This window comes from Odontesthes bonariensis, chromosome 7 (assembly GCF_027942865.1).
Source record: "Odontesthes bonariensis isolate fOdoBon6 chromosome 7, fOdoBon6.hap1, whole genome shotgun sequence".
In the NCBI taxonomy this organism is placed as follows: Eukaryota; Metazoa; Chordata; class Actinopteri; order Atheriniformes; family Atherinopsidae; genus Odontesthes; species Odontesthes bonariensis.
The window spans coordinates 40,547,296-40,570,304 of NC_134512.1; the positions used below are offsets into that span (position 1 = coordinate 40,547,296).

General features: G+C 45.6%; 1 protein-coding gene across 1 annotated transcript in view; it reads left to right on the forward strand.

Annotated features, from left to right (window-relative positions):
• The window catches only part of tph2 (tryptophan hydroxylase 2 (tryptophan 5-monooxygenase)), a 31,313-nt gene extending 9,750 nt beyond the window's left edge, over window positions 1-21,563 (forward strand). Inside the window, exons 10-11 of the mRNA XM_075471155.1 lie at window positions 2,141-2,274; window positions 20,469-21,563. Of these exons, the coding sequence (XP_075327270.1) occupies window positions 2,141-2,274; window positions 20,469-20,643 (309 nt within the window). The 3' untranslated portion in view covers window positions 20,644-21,563. The remainder of the gene's footprint in view (window positions 1-2,140; window positions 2,275-20,468) is intronic.
• The last annotated feature ends 1,446 nt before the right edge of the window (window positions 21,564-23,009 follow it).

Genomic DNA, 23,009 nt, shown 5'->3' on the forward strand with positions numbered 1-23,009 from the left:
ACATTCTGCCCTGTTTTTAGCATTTTTACACATTTTTCTGAGGCCTTATTGAGCTGTATGAGACAGGCTTCAGTCTAAACTTAGCAGCGTAGCTGTAAGCTAGCAGCAGATGCTAGCTAACAATGCTTTCTCATCAACAGTGATGGACCAAGCCGGAGATGTACACAGCGTAACTCGTAGTAATGCATGTGTACCGTTAATTACTGCCTTTAAACACTTTGGATATATTAACCTCATTAAACAGTTGTACTGGGAGACCTCCATCTTTATCAGAAACATGCCGATAATGTAACGTTAGCACATCCCAAGAACAGAAAAAAGGGATTTTTCCATAACATGTCCCCTTTAAAGATGTTTTAATAGACGTCCTTAAGGGAACTGCTGCTGCTTTGTAACTGGAGGTGAAATGTGTTGGATTTGGTTGGTTTGGACCTGAGTTTTTCACCCTCTGAATCATATATATTCTATTAGTATTTGAATTAGTCTTTCATGTGAAACATCCATGAAATATCATATGTTCTCGGATAAACTACGGAACCTCTTAGAGGCAAAAAAGAAAAAAATAATATTTATTAGGGCTGTCAATCGAAGTTTTGAAGATGAACTTTTCATTCAAAAGACCCTTTTCTTCATCCAGTTTAGCTTGTCTTCCACAGGATTAGGCTACATATAAATTACGGAGCGTTTACAGAACGTTCCCACATTAATCTCGCTCCTGCTTAATTAATCGCCCAAAAAATGTGTGACGTTAAGAGGAATTTCTGTTGATGTTTTAATATAAAATGTTTTAATATTTACTTTAAAACTTGTGAGAAATATAATACACAACAAATCCACATTGTTTTTATCACATCAAATCAAATCAAATTTATTTATATAGCACATTTCATGTACAAACAATTCAAAGTGCTTTACATAAAATAAAAGCATTGCAGCAGGGAGTGGAAGAAGCATTATAATAATTAAAAGAATATAAAGAGAAAAAAATGAAATAATTTAAATGAATTTAAAAACAAGCAACAGTCCAGATAAGTTAAAATACAGCTTTTTATAGTGTATGAAGATAATTAAACTCATCTGGAGGAAAAAATATCACAAGTACTTTAATATAAAACACTTAAAAGGTAATTTAACGGCAGTAAGACTCCCTCTGGTGGCACAGATGAGAATTACACAAACAAACACCTTGTTTCTCCTTCAGCAGCTGATACACAAGGGGTAAAACATCCTGTGGACCAAAACATTTTTTATGTCTTTACCTGCTGGCGGTCTGAGAGTCAGATCTGAAAGAAACCCGACTTAGATCAGAGGTTTGGTGCCTCGGTTTTATTCCTGCTCAGATTGTTTGGGTCGGGCCTCTCAGGAGGTCCAGGCAGAGCCGGCCCAAGGCATATGCCAACTATGCGGTCGCTTAGGGCCCCACGCCACCAGGGGGCCCCAGAGAGCACCGAGACGTTGTGATAAAAAAGTAAATATATACATGAAATTAAAATAACATTGAATAATTTAAACGAAATTGTATTACACCAGTAAAAAAATAATAATAATTTTGACAAAATACTAATACTAGGTTAATTTATGCTGCCACCGTTGGGCAAAATTATTTAAGTATTGTATTTATTATTTAAGTATTTCATTTTGATTACAACTTTATTTTTCTGTAAGATAATGTGAATGTCATTTGATTCTATTTTGTATTTGTATTTTGAATATTTTGCACATCTGAAAGAAATGAAACTATTTAACGTGTTTGCTATAAATGCAGTCTCCAGCCTGCTGATGTTACTTTCAAATAGTTAAATTAATGAGCCATACTTATACATCACTCTTTATGTAGAAGTTAATTAAACCATATTTATGAGTTTGCTATCCCTTTAAGGTTAAAAACAAGAATGACACCTGTATAATGTAAGATGATTACAGATAATGCTAATGACTGTGGGTCCGTTACACACAGAACAGTGTAGCCTGTGGAATAATGAGGCATCTGGAGCTGAGGTGATGGTAGGGGGGCCCCAAATGAAATTCTGCTTAAGGCCCCATAAAGGCTTGGGCCGGCCGTGCTGGGTCCAGACAACAGAAACAATCAACAAAGCGGTCGGGTTTCAGATGGATGATGCAGACTTATGTGTCTTCCCAGCACGCTCTGTCCGATAAAGCCTGCGTGAGGATGTTCGACCCGAGGACGACCTGCAACCAGGAGTGTCTCATCACCACCTTCCAGGAGGTCTACTTCGTGTCCGAGAGCTTCGAGGAGGCCAAAGAGAGGATGAGGTGAGCCGCCGCACTCTGATGCTGTTCCAGAGAAACCAGGTTCAACGTGAAACAACTGACCCGGGAACGTTTAACGAGTAAAAGTTTATCAGCACACGGTCGGACGGTTTAGGTTCTATTCGTTCCAAACCGGGCCGATCACATCCTCCAATACTCCGGATGTGACCCGAGAACCTGAGATCAACCAAAAGTGTGATGGAGCTCAGTCATTGACCCGGTTCTTTTGTCTCACAGAGAGTTTCTGATCTTCCTGACCCGGTTCTTTTGTCTCACAGGGAGTTTGTGATGTTCCTGACCCGGTTCTTTTGTCTCACAGGGAGTTTCTGATCTTCCTGACCCGGTTCTTTTGTCTCACAGGGAGTTTCTGATCTTCCTGACCCGGTTCTTTTGTCTCACAGGGAGTTTGTGATGTTCCTGACCCGGTTCTTTAGTCTAACAGAGAGTTTGTGATGTTCCTGACCCGGTTCTTTAGTCTAACAGGGAGTTTGTGATGTTCCTGACCCGGTTCTTTTGTCTCACAGGGAGTTTGTGATGTTCCTGACCCGGTTCTTTTGTCTCACAGGGAGTTTGTGATCTTCCTGACCCGGTTCTTTTGTCTAACAGGGAGTTTGTGATCTTCCTGACCCGGTTCTTTTGTCTCACAGGGAGTTTGTGATCTTCCTGACCCGGTTCTTTTGTCTAACAGGGAGTTTGTGATGTTCCTGACCCGGTTCTTTTGTCTCACAGGGAGTTTGTGATCTTCCTGACCCGGTTCTTTTGTCTCACAGGGAGTTTGTGATCTCCCTGACCCGGTTCTTTTGTCTGACAGAGAGTTTGTGATCTCCCTGACCCGGTTCTTTTGTCTCACAGGGAGTTTGTGATCTTCCTGACCCGGTTCTTTTGTCTCACAGGGAATTTGTGATGTTCCTGACCCGGTTCTTTTGTCTCACAGGGAGTTTGTGATGTTCCTGACCCGGTTCTTTTGTCTCACAGAGAGTTTGTGATGTTCCTGACCCGGTTCTTTTGTCTCACAGGGAGTTTGTGATGTTCCTGACCCGGTTCTTTAGTCTAACAGGGAGTTTGTGATCTTCCTGACCCGGTTCTTTTGTCTAACAGGGAGTTTGTGATGTTCCTGACCCGGTTCTTTTGTCTAACAGGGAGTTTGTGATGTTCCTGACCCGGTTCTTTTGTCTCACAGGGAGTTTGTGATCTTCCTGACCCGGTTCTTTTGTCTCACAGGGAGTTTGTGATGTTCCTGACCCGGTTCTTTTGTCTCACAGGGAGTTTGTGATCTTCCTGACCCGGTTCTTTTGTCTAACAGGGAGTTTGTGATGTTCCTGACCCGGTTCTTTTGTCTAACAGGGAGTTTGTGATCTTCCTGACCCGGTTCTTTTGTCTCACAGAGAGTTTGTGATCTTCCTGACCCGGTTCTTTAGTCTAACAGGGAGTTTGTGATGTTCCTGACCCGGTTCTTTTGTCTCACAGGGAGTTTGTGATGTTCCTGACCCGGTTCTTTTGTCTCACAGAGAGTTTGTGATGTTCCTGACCCGGTTCTTTTGTCTCACAGGGAGTTTGTGATCTTCCTGACCCGGTTCTTTTGTCTCACATAGAGTTTGTGATGTTCCTGACCCGGTTCTTTAGTCTAACAGGGAGTTTGTGATGTTCCTGACCCGGTTCTTTTGTCTCACAGAGAGTTTGTGATGTTCCTGACCCGGTTCTTTTGTCTAACAGGGAGTTTGTGATGTTCCTGACCCGGTTCTTTAGTCTAACAGGGAGTTTGTGATCTTCCTGACCCGGTTCTTTTGTCTAACAGGGAGTTTGTGATCTTCCTGACCCGGTTCTTTTGTCTAACAGGGAGTTTGTGATGTTCCTGACCCGGTTCTTTAGTCTAACAGGGAGTTTGTGATCTTCCTGACCCGGTTCTTTTGTCTAACAGGGAGTTTGTGATGTTCCTGACCCGGTTCTTTTGTCTAACAGGGAGTTTGTGATGTTCCTGACCCGGTTCTTTTGTCTAACAGAGAGTTTGTGATGTTCCTGACCCGGTTCTTTTGTCTCACAGGGAGTTTGTGATGTTCCTGACCCGGTTCTTTTGTCTAACAGGGAGTTTGTGATGTTCCTGACCCGGTTCTTTTGTCTAACAGGGAGTTTGTGATGTTCCTGACCCGGTTCTTTTGTCTAACAGGGAGTTTGTGATGTTCCTGACCCGGTTCTTTAGTCTAACAGGGAGTTTGTGATGTTCCTGACCCGGTTCTTTTGTCTCACAGAGAGTTTGTGATCTTCCTGACCCGGTTCTTTTGTCTAACAGGGAGTTTGTGATGTTCCTGACCCGGTTCTTTTGTCTAACAGGGAGTTTGTGATGTTCCTGACCCGGTTCTTTTGTCTAACAGGGAGTTTGTGATGTTCCTGACCCGGTTCTTTTGTCTCACAGGGAGTTTGTGATGTTCCTGACCCGGTTCTTTTGTCTAACAGAGAGTTTGTGATCTTCCTGACCCGGTTCTTTTGTCTCACAGGGAGTTTGTGATCTTCCTGACCCGGTTCTTTTGTCTCACAGAGAGTTTGTGATGTTCCTGACCCGGTTCTTTTGTCTCACAGAGAGTTTGTGATCTTCCTGACCCGGTTCTTTTGTCTAACAGGGAGTTTGTGATCTTCCTGACCCGGTTCTTTTGTCTAACAGGGAGTTTGTGATGTTCCTGACCCGGTTCTTTTGTCTAACAGGGAGTTTGTGATGTTCCTGACCCGGTTCTTTTGTCTCACAGGGAGTTTGTGATGTTCCTGACCCGGTTCTTTTGTCTAACAGGGAGTTTGTGATGTTCCTGACCCGGTTCTTTAGTCTAACAGGGAGTTTGTGATGTTCCTGACCCGGTTCTTTTGTCTAACAGGGAGTTTGTGATGTTCCTGACCCGGTTCTTTTGTCTAACAGAGAGTTTGTGATCTTCCTGACCCGGTTCTTTTGTCTAACAGAGAGTTTGTGATGTTCCTGACCCGGTTCTTTTGTCTCACAGAGAGTTTGTGATGTTCCTGACCCGGTTCTTTTGTCTCACAGAGAGTTTGTGATGTTCCTGACCCGGTTCTTTTGTCTCACATAGAGTTTGTGATCTTCCTGACCCGGTTCTTTTGTCTAACAGAGAGTTTGTGATGTTCCTGACCCGGTTCTTTTGTCTCACATAGAGTTTGTGATCTTCCTGACCCGGTTCTTTTGTCTAACAGAGAGTTTGTGATGTTCCTGACCCGGTTCTTTTGTCTCACAGAGAGTTTGTGATGTTCCTGACCCGATTCTTTTGTCTAACAGAGAGTTTGTGATGTTCCTGACCCGGTTCTTTTGTCTAACAGAGAGTTTGTGATGTTCCTGACCCGGTTCTTTTGTCTCACAGGGAGTTTGTGATGTTCCTGACCCGGTTCTTTTGTCTCACAGAGAGTTTGTGATGTTCCTGACCCGGTTCTTTTGTCTCACAGAGAGTTTGTGATGTTCCTGACCCGGTTCTTTTGTCTCACATAGAGTTTGTGATCTTCCTGACCCGGTTCTTTTGTCTAACAGAGAGTTTGTGATGTTCCTGACCCGGTTCTTTTGTCTCACAGAGAGTTTGTGATGTTCCTGACCCGGTTCTTTTGTCTCACAGAGAGTTTGTGATGTTCCTGACCCGGTTCTTTAGTCTAACAGGGAGTTTGTGATGTTCCTGACCCGGTTCTTTTGTCTAACAGGGAGTTTGTGATGTTCCTGACCCGGTTCTTTTGTCTCACAGGGAGTTTGTGATCTTCCTGACCCGGTTCTTTTGTCTAACAGGGAGTTTGTGATGTTCCTGACCCGGTTCTTTTGTCTAACAGGGAGTTTGTGATGTTCCTGACCCGGTTCTTTTGTCTCACAGGGAGTTTGTGATCTTCCTGACCCGGTTCTTTTGTCTAACAGGGAGTTTGTGATCTTCCTGACCCGGTTCTTTTGTCTAACAGGGAGTTTGTGATCTTCCTGACCCGGTTCTTTTGTCTAACAGGGAGTTTGTGATGTTCCTGACCCGGTTCTTTTGTCTAACAGGGAGTTTGTGATGTTCCTGACCCGGTTCTTTAGTCTAACAGGGAGTTTGTGATGTTCCTGACCCGGTTCTTTTGTCTCACAGAGAGTTTGTGATGTTCCTGACCCGGTTCTTTTGTCTAACAGGGAGTTTGTGATGTTCCTGACCCGGTTCTTTTGTCTAACAGAGAGTTTGTGATCTTCCTGACCCGGTTCTTTTGTCTCACAGGGAGTTTGTGATCTCCCTGACCCGGTTCTTTTGTCTAACAGAGAGTTTGTGATCTTCCTGACCCGGTTCTTTTGTCTCACAGGGAGTTTGTGATGTTCCTGACCCGGTTCTTTTGTCTCACAGAGAGTTTGTGATGTTCCTGACCCGGTTCTTTTGTCTAACAGGGAGTTTGTGATCTTCCTGACCCGGTTCTTTTGTCTAACAGGGAGTTTGTGATGTTCCTGACCCGGTTCTTTTGTCTCACAGGGAGTTTGTGATGTTCCTGACCCGGTTCTTTTGTCTAACAGGGAGTTTGTGATGTTCCTGACCCGGTTCTTTTGTCTAACAGGGAGTTTGTGATGTTCCTGACCCGGTTCTTTTGTCTAACAGGGAGTTTGTGATGTTCCTGACCCGGTTCTTTTGTCTAACAGAGAGTTTGTGATGTTCCTGACCCGGTTCTTTTGTCTCACAGAGAGTTTTTATGATGTTCCTGACCCGGTTCTTTTGTCTAACAGGGAGTTTGTGATGTTCCTGACCCGGTTCTTTTGTCTAACAGGGAGTTTGTGATGTTCCTGACCCGGTTTTTTTGTCTCACAGAGAGTTTGTGATGTTCCTGACCCGGTTCTTTTGTCTCACAGAGAGTTTGTGATGTTCCTGACCCGGTTCTTTTGTCTAACAGGGAGTTTGTGATGTTCCTGACCCGGTTCTTTAGTCTAACAGGGAGTTTGTGATGTTCCTGACCCGGTTCTTTAGTCTAACAGGGAGTTTGTGATGTTCCTGACCCGGTTCTTTTGTCTAACAGAGAGTTTGTGATGTTCCTGACCCGGTTCTTTTGTCTCACAGGGAGTTTGTGATGTTCCTGACCCGGTTCTTTTGTCTAACAGAGAGTTTGTGATGTTCCTGACCCGGTTCTTTTGTCTAACAGGGAGTTTGTGATGTTCCTGACCCGGTTCTTTAGTCTAACAGGGAGTTTGTGATGTTCCTGACCCGGTTCTTTTGTCTCACAGAGAGTTTGTGATCTTCCTGACCCGGTTCTTTTGTCTCACAGAGAGTTTGTGATGTTCCTGACCCGGTTCTTTTGTCTAACAGGGAGTTTGTGATCTTCCTGACCCGGTTCTTTTGTCTCACAGAGAGTTTGTGATGTTCCTGACCCGGTTCTTTTGTCTCACAGAGAGTTTGTGATCTTCCTGACCCGGTTCTTTTGTCTAACAGGGAGTTTGTGATCTTCCTGACCCGGTTCTTTAGTCTAACAGGGAGTTTGTGATGTTCCTGACCCGGTTCTTTTGTCTCACAGGGAGTTTGTGATGTTCCTGACCCGGTTCTTTTGTCTAACAGGGAGTTTGTGATGTTCCTGACCCGGTTCTTTTGTCTAACAGGGAGTTTGTGATGTTCCTGACCCGGTTCTTTTGTCTAACAGAGAGTTTGTGATCTCCCTGACCCGGTTCTTTTGTCTTACAGGGAGTTTGTGATGTTCCTGACCCGGTTCTTTTGTCTAACAGAGAGTTTGTGATGTTCCTGACCCGGTTCTTTAGTCTAACAGGGAGTTTGTGATGTTCCTGACCCGGTTCTTTAGTCTAACAGGGAGTTTGTGATGTTCCTGACCCGGTTCTTTTGTCTAACAGAGAGTTTGTGATGTTCCTGACCCGGTTCTTTAGTCTAACAGAGAGTTTGTGATCTTCCTGACCCGGTTCTTTAGTCTAACAGGGAGTTTGTGATGTTCCTGACCCGGTTCTTTTGTCTAACAGAGAGTTTGTGATGTTCCTGACCCGGTTCTTTAGTCTAACAGGGAGTTTGTGATGTTCCTGACCCGGTTCTTTTGTCTAACAGGGAGTTTGTGATGTTCCTGACCCGGTTCTTTTGTCTCACAGGGAGTTTGTGATCTTCCTGACCCGGTTCTTTAGTCTAACAGGGAGTTTGTGATGTTCCTGACCCGGTTCTTTTGTCTAACAGGGAGTTTGTGATGTTCCTGACCCGGTTCTTTTGTCTAACAGGGAGTTTGTGATGTTCCTGACCCGGTTCTTTTGTCTAACAGGGAGTTTGTGATGTTCCTGACCCGGTTCTTTTGTCTCACAGGGAGTTTGTGATCTTCCTGACCCGGTTCTTTAGTCTAACAGGGAGTTTGTGATGTTCCTGACCCGGTTCTTTAGTCTCACAGGGAGTTTGTGATGTTCCTGACCCGGTTCTTTTGTCTCACAGGGAGTTTGTGATGTTCCTGACCCGGTTCTTTTGTCTCACAGGGAGTTTGTGATGTTCCTGACCCGGTTCTTTTGTCTAACAGAGAGTTTGTGATGTTCCTGACCCGGTTCTTTTGTCTCACAGAGAGTTTGTGATGTTCCTGACCCGGTTCTTTTGTCTAACAGGGAGTTTGTGATGTTCCTGACCCGGTTCTTTTGTCTCACAGGGAGTTTGTGATGTTCCTGACCCGGTTCTTTTGTCTAACAGGGAGTTTGTGATCTTCTTGACCCGGTTCTTTAGTCTCACAGAGAGTTTGTGATGTTCCTGACCCGGTTCTTTTGTCTAACAGGGAGTTTGTGATGTTCCTGACCCGGTTCTTTTGTCTAACAGGGAGTTTGTGATCTTCCTGACCCGGTTCTTTTGTCTAACAGAGAGTTTGTGATCTTCCTGACCCGGTTCTTTTGTCTAACAGAGAGTTTGTGATCTTCCTGACCCGGTTCTTTTGTCTAACAGGGAGTTTGTGATGTTCCTGACCCGGTTCTTTTGTCTCACAGAGAGTTTGTGATGTTCCTGACCCGGTTCTTTTGTCTCACATAGAGTTTGTGATCTCCCTGACCCGGTTCTTTTGTCTCACAGGGAGTTTGTGATCTCCCTGACCCGGTTCTTTTGTCTCACAGAGAGTTTGTGATGTTCCTGACCCGATTCTTTTGTCTCACATAGAGTTTGTGATCTTCCTGACCCGGTTCTTTTGTCTAACAGGGAGTTTGTGATGTTCCTGACCCGGTTCTTTTGTCTCACATAGAGTTTGTGATGTTCCTGACCCGGTTCTTTTGTCTAACAGGGAGTTTGTGATCTTCCTGACCCGGTTCTTTTGTCTAACAGGGAGTTTGTGATGTTCCTGACCCGGTTCTTTTGTCTCACAGGGAGTTTGTGATGTTCCTGACCCGGTTCTTTTGTCTCACAGGGAGTTTGTGATCTCCCTGACCCGGTTCTTTTGTCTCACAGAGAGTTTGTGATGTTCCTGACCCGGTTCTTTTGTCTAACAGGGAGTTTGTGATGTTCCTGACCCGGTTCTTTTGTCTCACAGAGAGTTTGTGATGTTCCTGACCCGGTTCTTTTGTCTAACAGGGAGTTTGTGATGTTCCTGACCCGGTTCTTTTGTCTCACAGGGAGTTTGTGATCTCCCTGACCCGGTTCTTTTGTCTCACAGAGAGTTTGTGATGTTCCTGACCCGGTTCTTTTGTCTAACAGGGAGTTTGTGATGTTCCTGACCCGGTTCTTTTGTCTAACAGGGAGTTTGTGATGTTCCTGACCCGGTTCTTTTGTCTCACATAGAGTTTGTGATCTTCCTGACCCGGTTCTTTTGTCTCACATAGAGTTTGTGATCTTCCTGACCCGGTTCTTTTGTCTAACAGGGAGTTTGTGATGTTCCTGACCCGGTTCTTTTGTCTCACATAGAGTTTGTGATCTTCCTGACCCGGTTCTTTTGTCTCACAGAGAGTTTGTGATGTTCCTGACCCGGTTCTTTTGTCTAACAGGGAGTTTGTGATCTCCCTGACCCGGTTCTTTTGTCTCACAGAGAGTTTGTGATGTTCCTGACCCGGTTCTTTTGTCTCACAGAGAGTTTGTGATGTTCCTGACCCGGTTCTTTTGTCTCACATAGAGTTTGTGATCTTCCTGACCCGGTTCTTTTGTCTAACAGGGAGTTTGTGATCTCCCTGACCCGGTTCTTTTGTCTCACAGAGAGTTTGTGATGTTCCTGACCCGGTTCTTTTGTCTAACAGGGAGTTTGTGATCTCCCTGACCCTTTTCTTTTGTCTCACATAGAGTTTGTGATGTTCCTGACCCGGTTCTTTTGTCTAACAGGGAGTTTGTGATCTCCCTGACCCTTTTCTTTTGTCTCACATAGAGTTTGTGATGTTCCTGACCCGGTTCTTTTGTCTAACAGGGAGTTTGTGATCTTCCTGACCCGGTTCTTTAGTCTAACAGGGAGTTTGTGATGTTCCTGACCCGGTTCTTTTGTCTCACAGAGAGTTTGTGATCTTCCTGACCCGGTTCTTTTGTCTCACAGAGAGTTTGTGATGTTCCTGACCCGGTTCTTTTGTCTAACAGGGAGTTTGTGATCTTCCTGACCCGGTTCTTTTGTCTCACAGAGAGTTTGTGATGTTCCTGACCCGGTTCTTTTGTCTCACAGAGAGTTTGTGATCTTCCTGACCCGGTTCTTTTGTCTAACAGGGAGTTTGTGATCTTCCTGACCCGGTTCTTTAGTCTAACAGGGAGTTTGTGATGTTCCTGACCCGGTTCTTTTGTCTCACAGGGAGTTTGTGATGTTCCTGACCCGGTTCTTTTGTCTAACAGGGAGTTTGTGATGTTCCTGACCCGGTTCTTTTGTCTAACAGGGAGTTTGTGATGTTCCTGACCCGGTTCTTTTGTCTAACAGAGAGTTTGTGATCTCCCTGACCCGGTTCTTTTGTCTTACAGGGAGTTTGTGATGTTCCTGACCCGGTTCTTTAGTCTAACAGGGAGTTTGTGATGTTCCTGACCCGGTTCTTTTGTCTAACAGAGAGTTTGTGATGTTCCTGACCCGGTTCTTTAGTCTAACAGGGAGTTTGTGATGTTCCTGACCCGGTTCTTTAGTCTAACAGGGAGTTTGTGATGTTCCTGACCCGGTTCTTTTGTCTAACAGAGAGTTTGTGATGTTCCTGACCCGGTTCTTTAGTCTAACAGAGAGTTTGTGATCTTCCTGACCCGGTTCTTTAGTCTAACAGGGAGTTTGTGATGTTCCTGACCCGGTTCTTTTGTCTAACAGAGAGTTTGTGATGTTCCTGACCCGGTTCTTTAGTCTAACAGGGAGTTTGTGATGTTCCTGACCCGGTTCTTTTGTCTAACAGGGAGTTTGTGATGTTCCTGACCCGGTTCTTTTGTCTCACAGGGAGTTTGTGATCTTCCTGACCCGGTTCTTTAGTCTAACAGGGAGTTTGTGATGTTCCTGACCCGGTTCTTTTGTCTAACAGGGAGTTTGTGATGTTCCTGACCCGGTTCTTTTGTCTAACAGGGAGTTTGTGATGTTCCTGACCCGGTTCTTTTGTCTAACAGGGAGTTTGTGATGTTCCTGACCCGGTTCTTTTGTCTCACAGGGAGTTTGTGATCTTCCTGACCCGGTTCTTTAGTCTAACAGGGAGTTTGTGATGTTCCTGACCCGGTTCTTTAGTCTCACAGGGAGTTTGTGATGTTCCTGACCCGGTTCTTTTGTCTCACAGGGAGTTTGTGATGTTCCTGACCCGGTTCTTTTGTCTCACAGGGAGTTTGTGATGTTCCTGACCCGGTTCTTTTGTCTAACAGAGAGTTTGTGATGTTCCTGACCCGGTTCTTTTGTCTCACAGAGAGTTTGTGATGTTCCTGACCCGGTTCTTTTGTCTAACAGGGAGTTTGTGATGTTCCTGACCCGGTTCTTTTGTCTCACAGGGAGTTTGTGATGTTCCTGACCCGGTTCTTTTGTCTAACAGGGAGTTTGTGATCTTCTTGACCCGGTTCTTTAGTCTCACAGAGAGTTTGTGATGTTCCTGACCCGGTTCTTTTGTCTAACAGGGAGTTTGTGATGTTCCTGACCCGGTTCTTTTGTCTAACAGGGAGTTTGTGATGTTCCTGACCCGGTTCTTTTGTCTCACAGAGAGTTTGTGATCTCCCTGACCCGGTTCTTTTGTCTAACAGAGAGTTTGTGATCTTCCTGACCCGGTTCTTTTGTCTAACAGAGAGTTTGTGATCTTCCTGACCCGGTTCTTTTGTCTAACAGGGAGTTTGTGATGTTCCTGACCCGGTTCTTTTGTCTCACAGAGAGTTTGTGATGTTCCTGACCCGGTTCTTTTGTCTCACATAGAGTTTGTGATCTCCCTGACCCGGTTCTTTTGTCTCACAGGGAGTTTGTGATCTCCCTGACCCGGTTCTTTTGTCTCACAGAGAGTTTGTGATGTTCCTGACCCGATTCTTTTGTCTCACATAGAGTTTGTGATCTTCCTGACCCGGTTCTTTTGTCTAACAGGGAGTTTGTGATGTTCCTGACCCGGTTCTTTTGTCTCACATAGAGTTTGTGATGTTCCTGACCCGGTTCTTTTGTCTAACAGGGAGTTTGTGATCTTCCTGACCCGGTTCTTTTGTCTAACAGGGAGTTTGTGATGTTCCTGACCCGGTTCTTTTGTCTCACAGGGAGTTTGTGATGTTCCTGACCCGGTTCTTTTGTCTCACAGGGAGTTTGTGATCTCCCTGACCCGGTTCTTTTGTCTCACAGAGAGTTTGTGATGTTCCTGACCCGGTTCTTTTGTCTAACAGGGAGTTTGTGATGTTCCTGACCCGGTTCTTTTGTCTCACAGAGAGTTTGTGATGTTCCTGACCCGGTTCTTTTGTCTAACAGGGAGTTTGTGATGTTCCTGACCCGGTTCTTTTGTCTCACAGGGAGTTTGTGATCTCCCTGACCCGGTTCTTTTGTCTCACAGAGAGTTTGTGATGTTCCTGACCCGGTTCTTTTGTCTAACAGGGAGTTTGTGATGTTCCTGACCCGGTTCTTTTGTCTAACAGGGAGTTTGTGATGTTCCTGACCCGGTTCTTTTGTCTCACATAGAGTTTGTGATCTTCCTGACCCGGTTCTTTTGTCTCACATAGAGTTTGTGATCTTCCTGACCCGGTTCTTTTGTCTAACAGGGAGTTTGTGATGTTCCTGACCCGGTTCTTTTGTCTCACATAGAGTTTGTGATCTTCCTGACCCGGTTCTTTTGTCTCACAGAGAGTTTGTGATGTTCCTGACCCGGTTCTTTTGTCTAACAGGGAGTTTGTGATCTCCCTGACCCGGTTCTTTTGTCTAACAGGGAGTTTGTGATGTTCCTGACCCGGTTCTTTTGTCTCACAGAGAGTTTGTGATGTTCCTGACCCGGTTCTTTTGTCTCACATAGAGTTTGTGATCTTCCTGACCCGGTTCTTTTGTCTAACAGGGAGTTTGTGATCTCCCTGACCCGGTTCTTTTGTCTCACAGAGAGTTTGTGATGTTCCTGACCCGGTTCTTTTGTCTCACATAGAGTTTGTGATGTTCCTGACCCGGTTCTTTTGTCTCACAGGGAGTTTGTGATCTCCCTGACCCGGTTCTTTTGTCTAACAGGGAGTTTGTGATGTTCCTGACCCGGTTCTTTTGTCTCACATAGAGTTTGTGATCTTCCTGACCCGGTTCTTTTGTCTAACAGGGAGTTTGTGATCTCCCTGACCCGGTTCTTTTGTCTCACATAGAGTTTGTGATCTTCCTGACCCGGTTCTTTTGTCTAACAGGGAGTTTGTGATCTCCCTGACCCGGTTCTTTTGTCTAACAGGGAGTTTGTGATCTCCCTGACCCGGTTCTTTTGTCTCACAGAGAGTTTGTGATGTTCCTGACCCGGTTCTTTTGTCTCACAGGGAGTTTGTGATGTTCCTGACCCGGTTCTTTTGTCTAACAGGGAGTTTGTGATGTTCCTGACCCGGTTCTTTTGTCTCACAGGGAGTTTGTGATGTTCCTGACCCGGTTCTTTTGTCTAACAGGGAGTTTGTGATGTTCCTGACCCGGTTCTTTTGTCTAACAGGGAGTTTGTGATGTTCCTGACCCGGTTCTTTTGTCTCACAGAGAGTTTGTGATGTTCCTGACCCGGTTCTTTTGTCTCACATAGAGTTTGTGATCTCCCTGACCCGGTTCTTTTGTCTCACAGGGAGTTTGTGATGTTCCTGACCCGGTTCTTTTGTCTCACATAGAGTTTGTGATCTCCCTGACCCGGTTCTTTTGTCTCACATAGAGTTTGTGATGTTCCTGACCCGGTTCTTTTGTCTCACATAGAGTTTGTGATCTCCCTGACCCGGTTCTTTTGTCTCACAGGGAGTTTGTGATGTTCCTGACCCGGTTCTTTAGTCTAACAGGGAGTTTGTGATCTTCCTGACCCGGTTCTTTAGTCTAACAGGGAGTTTGTGATCTTCCTGACCCGGTTCTTTAGTCTAACAGGGAGTTTGTGATCTTCCTGACCCGGTTCTTTTGTCTAACAGGGAGTTTGTGATGTTCCTGACCCGGTTCTTTAGTCTAACAGAGAGTTTGTGATGTTCCTGACCCGGTTCTTTTGTCTAACAGGGAGTTTGTGATGTTCCTGACCCGGTTCTTTTGTCTAACAGGGAGTTTGTGATCTTCCTGACCCGGTTCTTTTGTCTAACAGGGAGTTTGTGATGTTCCTGACCCGGTTCTTTTGTCTCACAGGGAGTTTGTGATGTTCCTGACCCGGTTCTTTTGTCTCACAGAGAGTTTGTGATGTTCCTGACCCGGTTCTTTTGTCTAACAGAGAGTTTGTGATCTTCCTGACCCGGTTCTTTTGTCTAACAGAGAGTTTGTGATCTTCCTGACCCGGTTCTTTTGTCTCACAGAGAGTTTGTGATCTTCCTGACCCGGTTCTTTTGTCTAACAGGGAGTTTGTGATCTCCCTGACCCGGTTCTTTTGTCTAACAGAGAGTTTGTGATCTTCCTGACCCGGTTCTTTAGTCTAACAGAGAGTTTGTGATGTTCCTGACCCGGTTCTTTTGTCTCACAGAGAGTTTGTGATCTTCCTGACCCGGTTCTTTTGTCTCACATAGAGTTTGTGATCTCCCTGACCCGGTTCTTTTGTCTCACAGGGAGTTTGTGATGTTCCTGACCCGGTTCTTTTGTCTCACAGGGAGTTTGTGATGTTCCTGACCCGGTTCTTTTGTCTCACAGGGAGTTTGTGATGTTCCTGACCCGGTTCTTTAGTCTAACAGGGAGTTTGTGATCTTCCTGACCCGGTTCTTTTGTCTAACAGGGAGTTTGTGATGTTCCTGACCCGGTTCTTTAGTCTAACAGGGAGTTTGTGATGTTCCTGACCCGGTTCTTTAGTCTCACAGGGAGTTTGTGATGTTCCTGACCCGGTTCTTTTGTCTAACAGGGAGTTTGTGATGTTCCTGACCCGGTTCTTTTGTCTCACAGGGAGTTTGTGATGTTCCTGACCCGGTTCTTTAGTCTAACAGGGAGTTTGTGATGTTCCTGACCCGGTTCTTTAGTCTAACAGGGAGTTTGTGATGTTCCTGACCCGGTTCTTTTGTCTCACAGGGAGTTTGTGATGTTCCTGACCCGGTTCTTTTGTCTCACAGGGAGTTTGTGATGTTCCTGACCCGGTTCTTTTGTCTAACAGAGAGTTTGTGATGTTCCTGACCCGGTTCTTTTGTCTCACAGGGAGTTTGTGATGTTCCTGACCCGGTTCTTTTGTCTCACAGAGAGTTTGTGATGTTCCTGACCCGGTTCTTTTGTCTCACAGGGAGTTTGTGATGTTCCTGACCCGGTTCTTTTGTCTAACAGAGAGTTTGTGATGTTCCTGACCCGGTTCTTTTGTCTCACAGGGAGTTTGTGATGTTCCTGACCCGGTTCTTTTGTCTCACAGGGAGTTTGTGATCTTCCTGACCCGGTTCTTTTGTCTAACAGGGAGTTTGTGATCTCCCTGACCCGGTTCTTTTGTCTCACAGGGAGTTTGTGATGTTCCTGACCCGGTTCTTTTGTCTAACAGAGAGTTTGTGATGTTCCTGACCCGGTTCTTTAGTCTAACAGGGAGTTTGTGATCTTCCTGACCCGGTTCTTTTGTCTCACAGGGAGTTTGTGATCTTCCTGACCCGGTTCTTTAGTCTAACAGGGATTTTGTGATCTTCCTGACCCGGTTCTTTTGTCTAACAGGGAGTTTGTGATCTTCCTGACCCGGTTCTTTTGTCTCACAAGGAGTTTGTGATCTTCCTGACCCGGTTCTTTTGTCTAACAGGGAGTTTGTGATCTCCCTGACCCGGTTCTTTTGTCTCACAGGGAGTTTGTGATCTCCCTTACCCGGTTCTTTTGTCTAACAGGGAGTTTGTGATGTTCCTGACCCGGTTCTTTTGTCTCACAGGGAGTTTGTGATGTTCCTGACCCGGTTCTTTTGTCTAACAGGGAGTTTGTGATGTTCCTGACCCGGTTCTTTTGTCTAACAGAGAGTTTGTGATGTTCCTGACCCGGTTCTTTTGTCTCACAGGGAGTTTGTGATGTTCCTGACCCGGTTCTTTTGTCTAACAGGGAGTTTGTGATGTTCCTGACCCGGTTCTTTTGTCTAACAGAGAGTTTGTGATGTTCCTGACCCGGTTCTTTTGTCTCACATAGAGTTTGTGATGTTCCTGACCCGGTTCTTTTGTCTCACAGAGAGTTTGTGATGTTCCTGACCCGGTTCTTTTGTCTCACAGAGAGTTTGTGATCTTCCTGACCCGGTTCTTTTGTCTCACAGGGAGTTTGTGATCTTCCTGACCCGGTTCTTTAGTCTAACAGGGAGTTTGTGATCTCCCTGACCCGGTTCTTTTGTCTCACAGGGAGTTTGTGATGTTCCTGACCCGGTTCTTTTGTCTCACAGGGAGTTTGTGATCTCCCTGACCCGGTTCTTTTGTCTCACAGAGAGTTTGTGATCTCCCTGACCCGGTTCTTTTGTCTAACAGGGAGTTTGTGATCTTCCTGACCCGGTTCTTTTGTCTCACAGGGAGTTTGTGATCTTCCTGACCCGGTTCTTTTGTCTCACAGAGAGTTTGTGATCTCCCTGACCCGGTTCTTTTGTCTCACAGAGAGTTTGTGATCTTCCTGACCCGGTTCTTTTGTCTCACAGGGAGTTTGTGATGTTCCTGACCCGGTTCTTTAGTCTAACAGGGAGTTTGTGATCTTCCTGACCCGGTTCTTTAGTCTCACAGGGAGTTTGTGATGTTCCTGACCCGGTTCTTTTGTCTCACAGGGAGTTTGTGATGTTCCTGACCCGGTTCTTTTGTCTCACAGGGAGTTTATGATCTTCCTGACCCGGTTCTTTTGTCTCACAGAGAGTTTGTGATGTTCCTGACCCGGTTCTTTTGTCTCACATAGAGTTTGTGATCTTCCTGACCCGGTTCTTTTGTCTCACAGAGAGTTTGTGATGTTCCTGACCCGGTTCTTTTGTCTCACATAGAGTTTGTGATGTTCCTGACCCTTTTCTTTTGTCTCACATAGAGTTTGTGATCTTCCTGACCCGGTTCTTTTGTCTCACAGGGAGTTTGTGATGTTCCTGACCCGGTTCTTTTGTCTAACAGAGAGTTTGTGATGTTCCTGACCCGGTTCTTTTGTCTAACAGGGAGTTTGTGATGTTCCTGACCCGGTTCTTTTGTCTCACAGGGAGTTTGTGATGTTCCTGACCCGGTTCTTTTGTCTCACAGAGAGTTTGTGATCTCCCTGACCCGGTTCTTTTGTCTCACAGAGAGTTTGTGATGTTCCTGACCCGGTTCTTTTGTCTCACAGGGAGTTTGTGATGTTCCTGACCCGGTTCTTTTGTCTAACAGAGAGTTTGTGATGTTCCTGACCCGGTTCTTTTGTCTCACAGGGAGTTTGTGATGTTCCTGACCCGGTTCTTTTGTCTCACAGGGAGTTTGTGATCTTCCTGACCCGGTTCTTTTGTCTAACAGGGAGTTTGTGATCTTCCTGACCCGGTTCTTTTGTCTAACAGGGAGTTTGTGATCTTCCTGACCCGGTTCTTTTGTCTCACAGGGAGTTTGTGATCTTCCTGACCCGGTTCTTTTGTCTAACAGGGAGTTTGTGATGTTCCTGACCCGGTTCTTTTGTCTCACAGGGAGTTTGTGATGTTCCTGACCCGGTTCTTTTGTCTAACAGAGAGTTTGTGATCTTCCTGACCCGGTTCTTTAGTCTAACAGGGAGTTTGTGATCTCCCTGACCCGGTTCTTTAGTCTAACAGGGAGTTTGTGATCTCCCTGACCCGGTTCTTTTGTCTCACAGGGAGTTTGTGATCTTCCTGACCCGGTTCTTTTGTCTCACAGGGAGTTTGTGATCTTCCTGACCCGGTTCTTTTGTCTCACAGAGAGTTTGTGATCTCCCTGACCCGGTTCTTTTGTCTCACAGAGAGTTTGTGATCTTCCTGACCCGGTTCTTTAGTCTAACAGGGAGTTTGTGATGTTCCTGACCCGGTTCTTTAGTCTCACAGGGAGTTTGTGATGTTCCTGACCCGGTTCTTTTGTCTAACAGGGAGTTTATGATCTTCCTGACCCGGTTCTTTTGTCTCACAGAGAGTTTGTGATGTTCCTGACCCGGTTCTTTTGTCTAACAGGGAGTTTGTGATGTTCCTGACCCGGTTCTTTTGTCTCACAGGGAGTTTGTGATGTTCCTGACCCGGTTCTTTTGTCTCACAGAGAGTTTGTGATCTCCCTGACCCGGTTCTTTTGTCTCACAGAGAGTTTGTGATGTTCCTGACCCGGTTCTTTTGTCTCACAGGGAGTTTGTGATCTTCCTGACCCGGTTCTTTTGTCTAACAGGGAGTTTGTGATCTTCCTGACCCGGTTCTTTTGTCTAACAGGGAGTTTGTGATCTTCCTGACCCGGTTCTTTTGTCTAACAGGGAGTTTGTGATGTTCCTGACCCGGTTCTTTTGTCTCACAGGGAGTTTGTGATGTTCCTGACCCGGTTCTTTTGTCTAACAGGGAGTTTGTGATGTTCCTGACCCGGTTCTTTTGTCTAACAGAGAGTTTGTGATGTTCCTGACCCGGTTCTTTTGTCTCACATAGAGTTTGTGATCTCCCTGACCCGGTTCTTTTGTCTCACAGAGAGTTTGTGATGTTCCTGACCCGGTTCTTTTGTCTCACAGGGAGTTTGTGATCTTCCTGACCCGGTTCTTTAGTCTAACAGGGAGTTTGTGATCTCCCTGACCCGGTTCTTTTGTCTAACAGGGAGTTTGTGATCTCCCTGACCCGGTTCTTTTGTCTAACAGGGAGTTTGTGATCTCCCTGACCCGGTTCTTTTGTCTAACAGGGAGTTTGTGATGTTCCTGACCCGGTTCTTTTGTCTCACAGGGAGTTTGTGATGTTCCTTACCCGGTTCTTTTGTCTAACAGAGAGTTTGTGATCTTCCTGACCCGGTTCTTTAGTCTAACAGGGAGTTTGTGATCTCCCTGACCCGGTTCTTTTGTCTAACAGGGAGTTTGTGATCTCCCTGACCCGGTTCTTTTGTCTCACAGAGAGTTTGTGATCTCCCTGACCCGGTTCTTTTGTCTAACAGGGAGTTTGTGATCTTCCTGACCCGGTTCTTTTGTCTCACAGGGAGTTTGTGATGTTCCTGACCCGGTTCTTTTGTCTCACAGGGAGTTTGTGATGTTCCTGACCCGGTTCTTTTGTCTAACAGGGAGTTTGTGATGTTCCTGACCCGGTTCTTTAGTCTAACAGAGAGTTTGTGATGTTCCTGACCCGGTTCTTTAGTCTAACAGGGAGTTTGTGATGTTCCTGACCCGGTTCTTTTGTCTCACAGGGAGTTTGTGATCTTCCTGACCCGGTTCTTTTGTCTCACAGAGAGTTTGTGATGTTCCTGACCCGGTTCTTTTGTCTCACAGGGAGTTTGTGATGTTCCTGACCCGGTTCTTTTGTCTAACAGGGAGTTTGTGATGTTCCTGACCCGGTTCTTTAGTCTCACAGAGAGTTTGTGATCTCCCTGACCCGGTTCTTTTGTCTCACAGAGAGTTTGTGATGTCCCTGACCCGGTTCTTTTGTCTCACAGGGAGTTTGTGATCTCCCTGACCCGGTTCTTTTGTCTCACAGGGAGTTTGTGATGTTCCTGACCCGGTTCTTTTGTCTCACAGGGAGTTTGTGATCTTCCTGACCCGGTTCTTTTGTCTCACAGGGAGTTTGTGATCTTCCTGACCCGGTTCTTTTGTCTAACAGGGAGTTTGTGATGTTCCTGACCCGGTTCTTTTGTCTCACAGGGAGTTTGTGATCTTCCTGACCCGGTTCTTTTGTCTAACAGAGAGTTTGCGAAGACGATAAAGCGCCCGTTCTCGGTGTACTACAACCCGTACACGCAGAGCATCGACCTGCTCAAAGACACCCGCAGCATCGAGAACGTGGTGCAGGACCTGCGCAGCGACCTCACCACCGTCTGCGACGCCCTGGGGAAGATGAACACCTACATGGGCATCTGAGGCCGACGCCCCCTCGGATGTGATTGGTCGGACGTCAGTGACACCCTGCGATGCCTCAGCAGAGCATCCTCCATCGTGTGTTTGTGTTTCATCAGCTGGTTCCGGTACCCACCTGCTTTAAATGTAAACTTCAGCTGTTGGACTCGTAACCGGCGCCCCCTGCAGACCGGTCAGGGAAACATGTCAGCAGTTCTGACCCGCCTGGACCGGGCCCTGCTGTCAGACAGGTCCACAGGCCCGGCTGCATCAGGTCTGCAGGAGGTCTGGGTGGAGTCCAGAGACCCACTTTAGGTTCAGCAGACATGGCATGGTTCAGGGTCCTCCATCTCTCCTGAACCAGAACCAGAGTCCACGGGCGCCGAAAAGGGGGGTAAAAGGAGAAGGATTCTAGGGGCCCATGATTAAGAGGGGCCCAGAGGGGCCCTAATAAAATTATAATACTGGCACAAAATAATATGACACTAAGTTATTAACTAACTTATAATCACAAATATATTTTATATACAATTTACTGGTAACAATAACTTTATTTGTTTTGGAAACATTACGTTTATGTTTTGTATTTTTCAGGTAGCCTAATTTAGAGTTTAGAATCAGAGTATCAGTGTTGCAGCAAATTAATTAATTCCATTGGATTCCTCGTGCTCAGTGTTACCTCAACTGTCATGTTTCTCTTTTTTCACAAATATGGGAACCATAGTCAGAAATACCATTAAAATGCATAGTTTTATGTAAAATAGCATCACAAATTTTCGCCGACCTCCTGGCCGGCTGTTTGGGGGCCCAGTGAAAATTATTTTCATGGGGCCCAAAATCCCCAGCGGCGCCCCTGCCAGAGTCTGACCAGAACCACCGAGTGGGCTCCTGAAGGACATGAAAGATCAAAGCACGTGTCATCGTAGTGTAAACAGCTGTTTGTTTGTTTGTTTGTTTGTTGTGAATCTGAACTGAATAAAACTTCATCACTGCAGCCTGGTGTCCGTCTCTGCTTCCATTAATTATCCTTCAGTCAATCAAACAGAACAATAAGAGCTCATCATGATGTCATCAGACGCCTTCAGGACAGATTCTGGATTCTGTCCTTCAGAACCTGCAGAACCTGCAGAACCTGCAGAACCTTCGGTTTCATATGAAGGTTTGTTTCTCGGGTTGAAAGCGGACCTTTCTTTCTCTGAACAGAAAATATAACCAGCAGCTGGTTCTGGACACCACATTTAGCTTCTGAAAGTTTGGACTTTTTTAATAAACCTTTACTTTAAATATGGTTTTCAGACATTAGTATCATTTTTTTTGTTTTATTCTATGTTTATCTGTTTATTCATTTTTATTCTATTTTATTTATTATAAATGTTATTATTATTATTATTATTATTATTATTATTGCCAGATGGGGTATAATGTTCATGTTTAAATCAATGAAAAATCATTCTAAAAATATGTTTAAAAAAAGTGGTTTCCAGGTTTTTCCAGGTTTTTCCATCCTTACCACTGAAGCTGGAGGATTTCCTCTGCTGTGTCATTTCTTCTCTTTATGACTCACTCCGTGTCACTCTGGTTGTATTCCAGGTGTGTTTTTGTCGGGAGGGATTTCAGTTTGTGTGAATCTGACAATAAAAAACAGTTTAGATGCTTAAATCAGTTTAAATCTGTTAAAAGTTATAAAAAGCTGCAGGATGTGCAGGATGAGATCTTCTTCCTCCTATTCCTCCCGACCAGGACAGGATGTCAGGAGGTGGCATTTATGACCCGCTGAGCGAGGGTCGGCCCCAAGATACGAGCAGGATGGAGCTTCATTTCCCCCAACATGTCAGTTATAAATACAGCTGTGGCCGAAGGTTTGAAAAAGGACATAAATCTAAGTTTTTATAAAGTCTGCCGTGTTTAGGATCAGACGATCCAAACAAACATTTCTCTGTATTCTGAGTCAGAGGAGGGCGGGGCTTAAAATCATTCTTCTTTCTCTGGTAACCGTGGTTACCTGAAGGGAAACACCTGCTGTCGCCGGTGATCCAGCTGTGGCTAAAGGTGATCCAGCTGAGGCTAAAGGTGATCCAGCTGAGACTAAGGGTGATCCAGCTGAGGCTAAAGGTGATCCAGCTGAGGCTAAAGGTGATCCAGCTGAGGCTAAAGGTGATCCAGCGGTGGCTAAAGGTGATCCAGCTGTGGCTAAAGGTGATCCAGCTGAGGCTAAAGGTGATCCAGCTGAGGCTAAAGGTGATCCAGCTGAGGCTAAAGGTGATCCAGCGGTGGCTAAAGGTGATCCAGCGGTGGCTAAAGGTGATCCAGCTGTGGCTAAAGGTGATCCAGCTGAGGCTAAAGGTGATCCAGCTGAGGCTAAAGGTGATCCAGCTGTGGCTAAAGGTGAT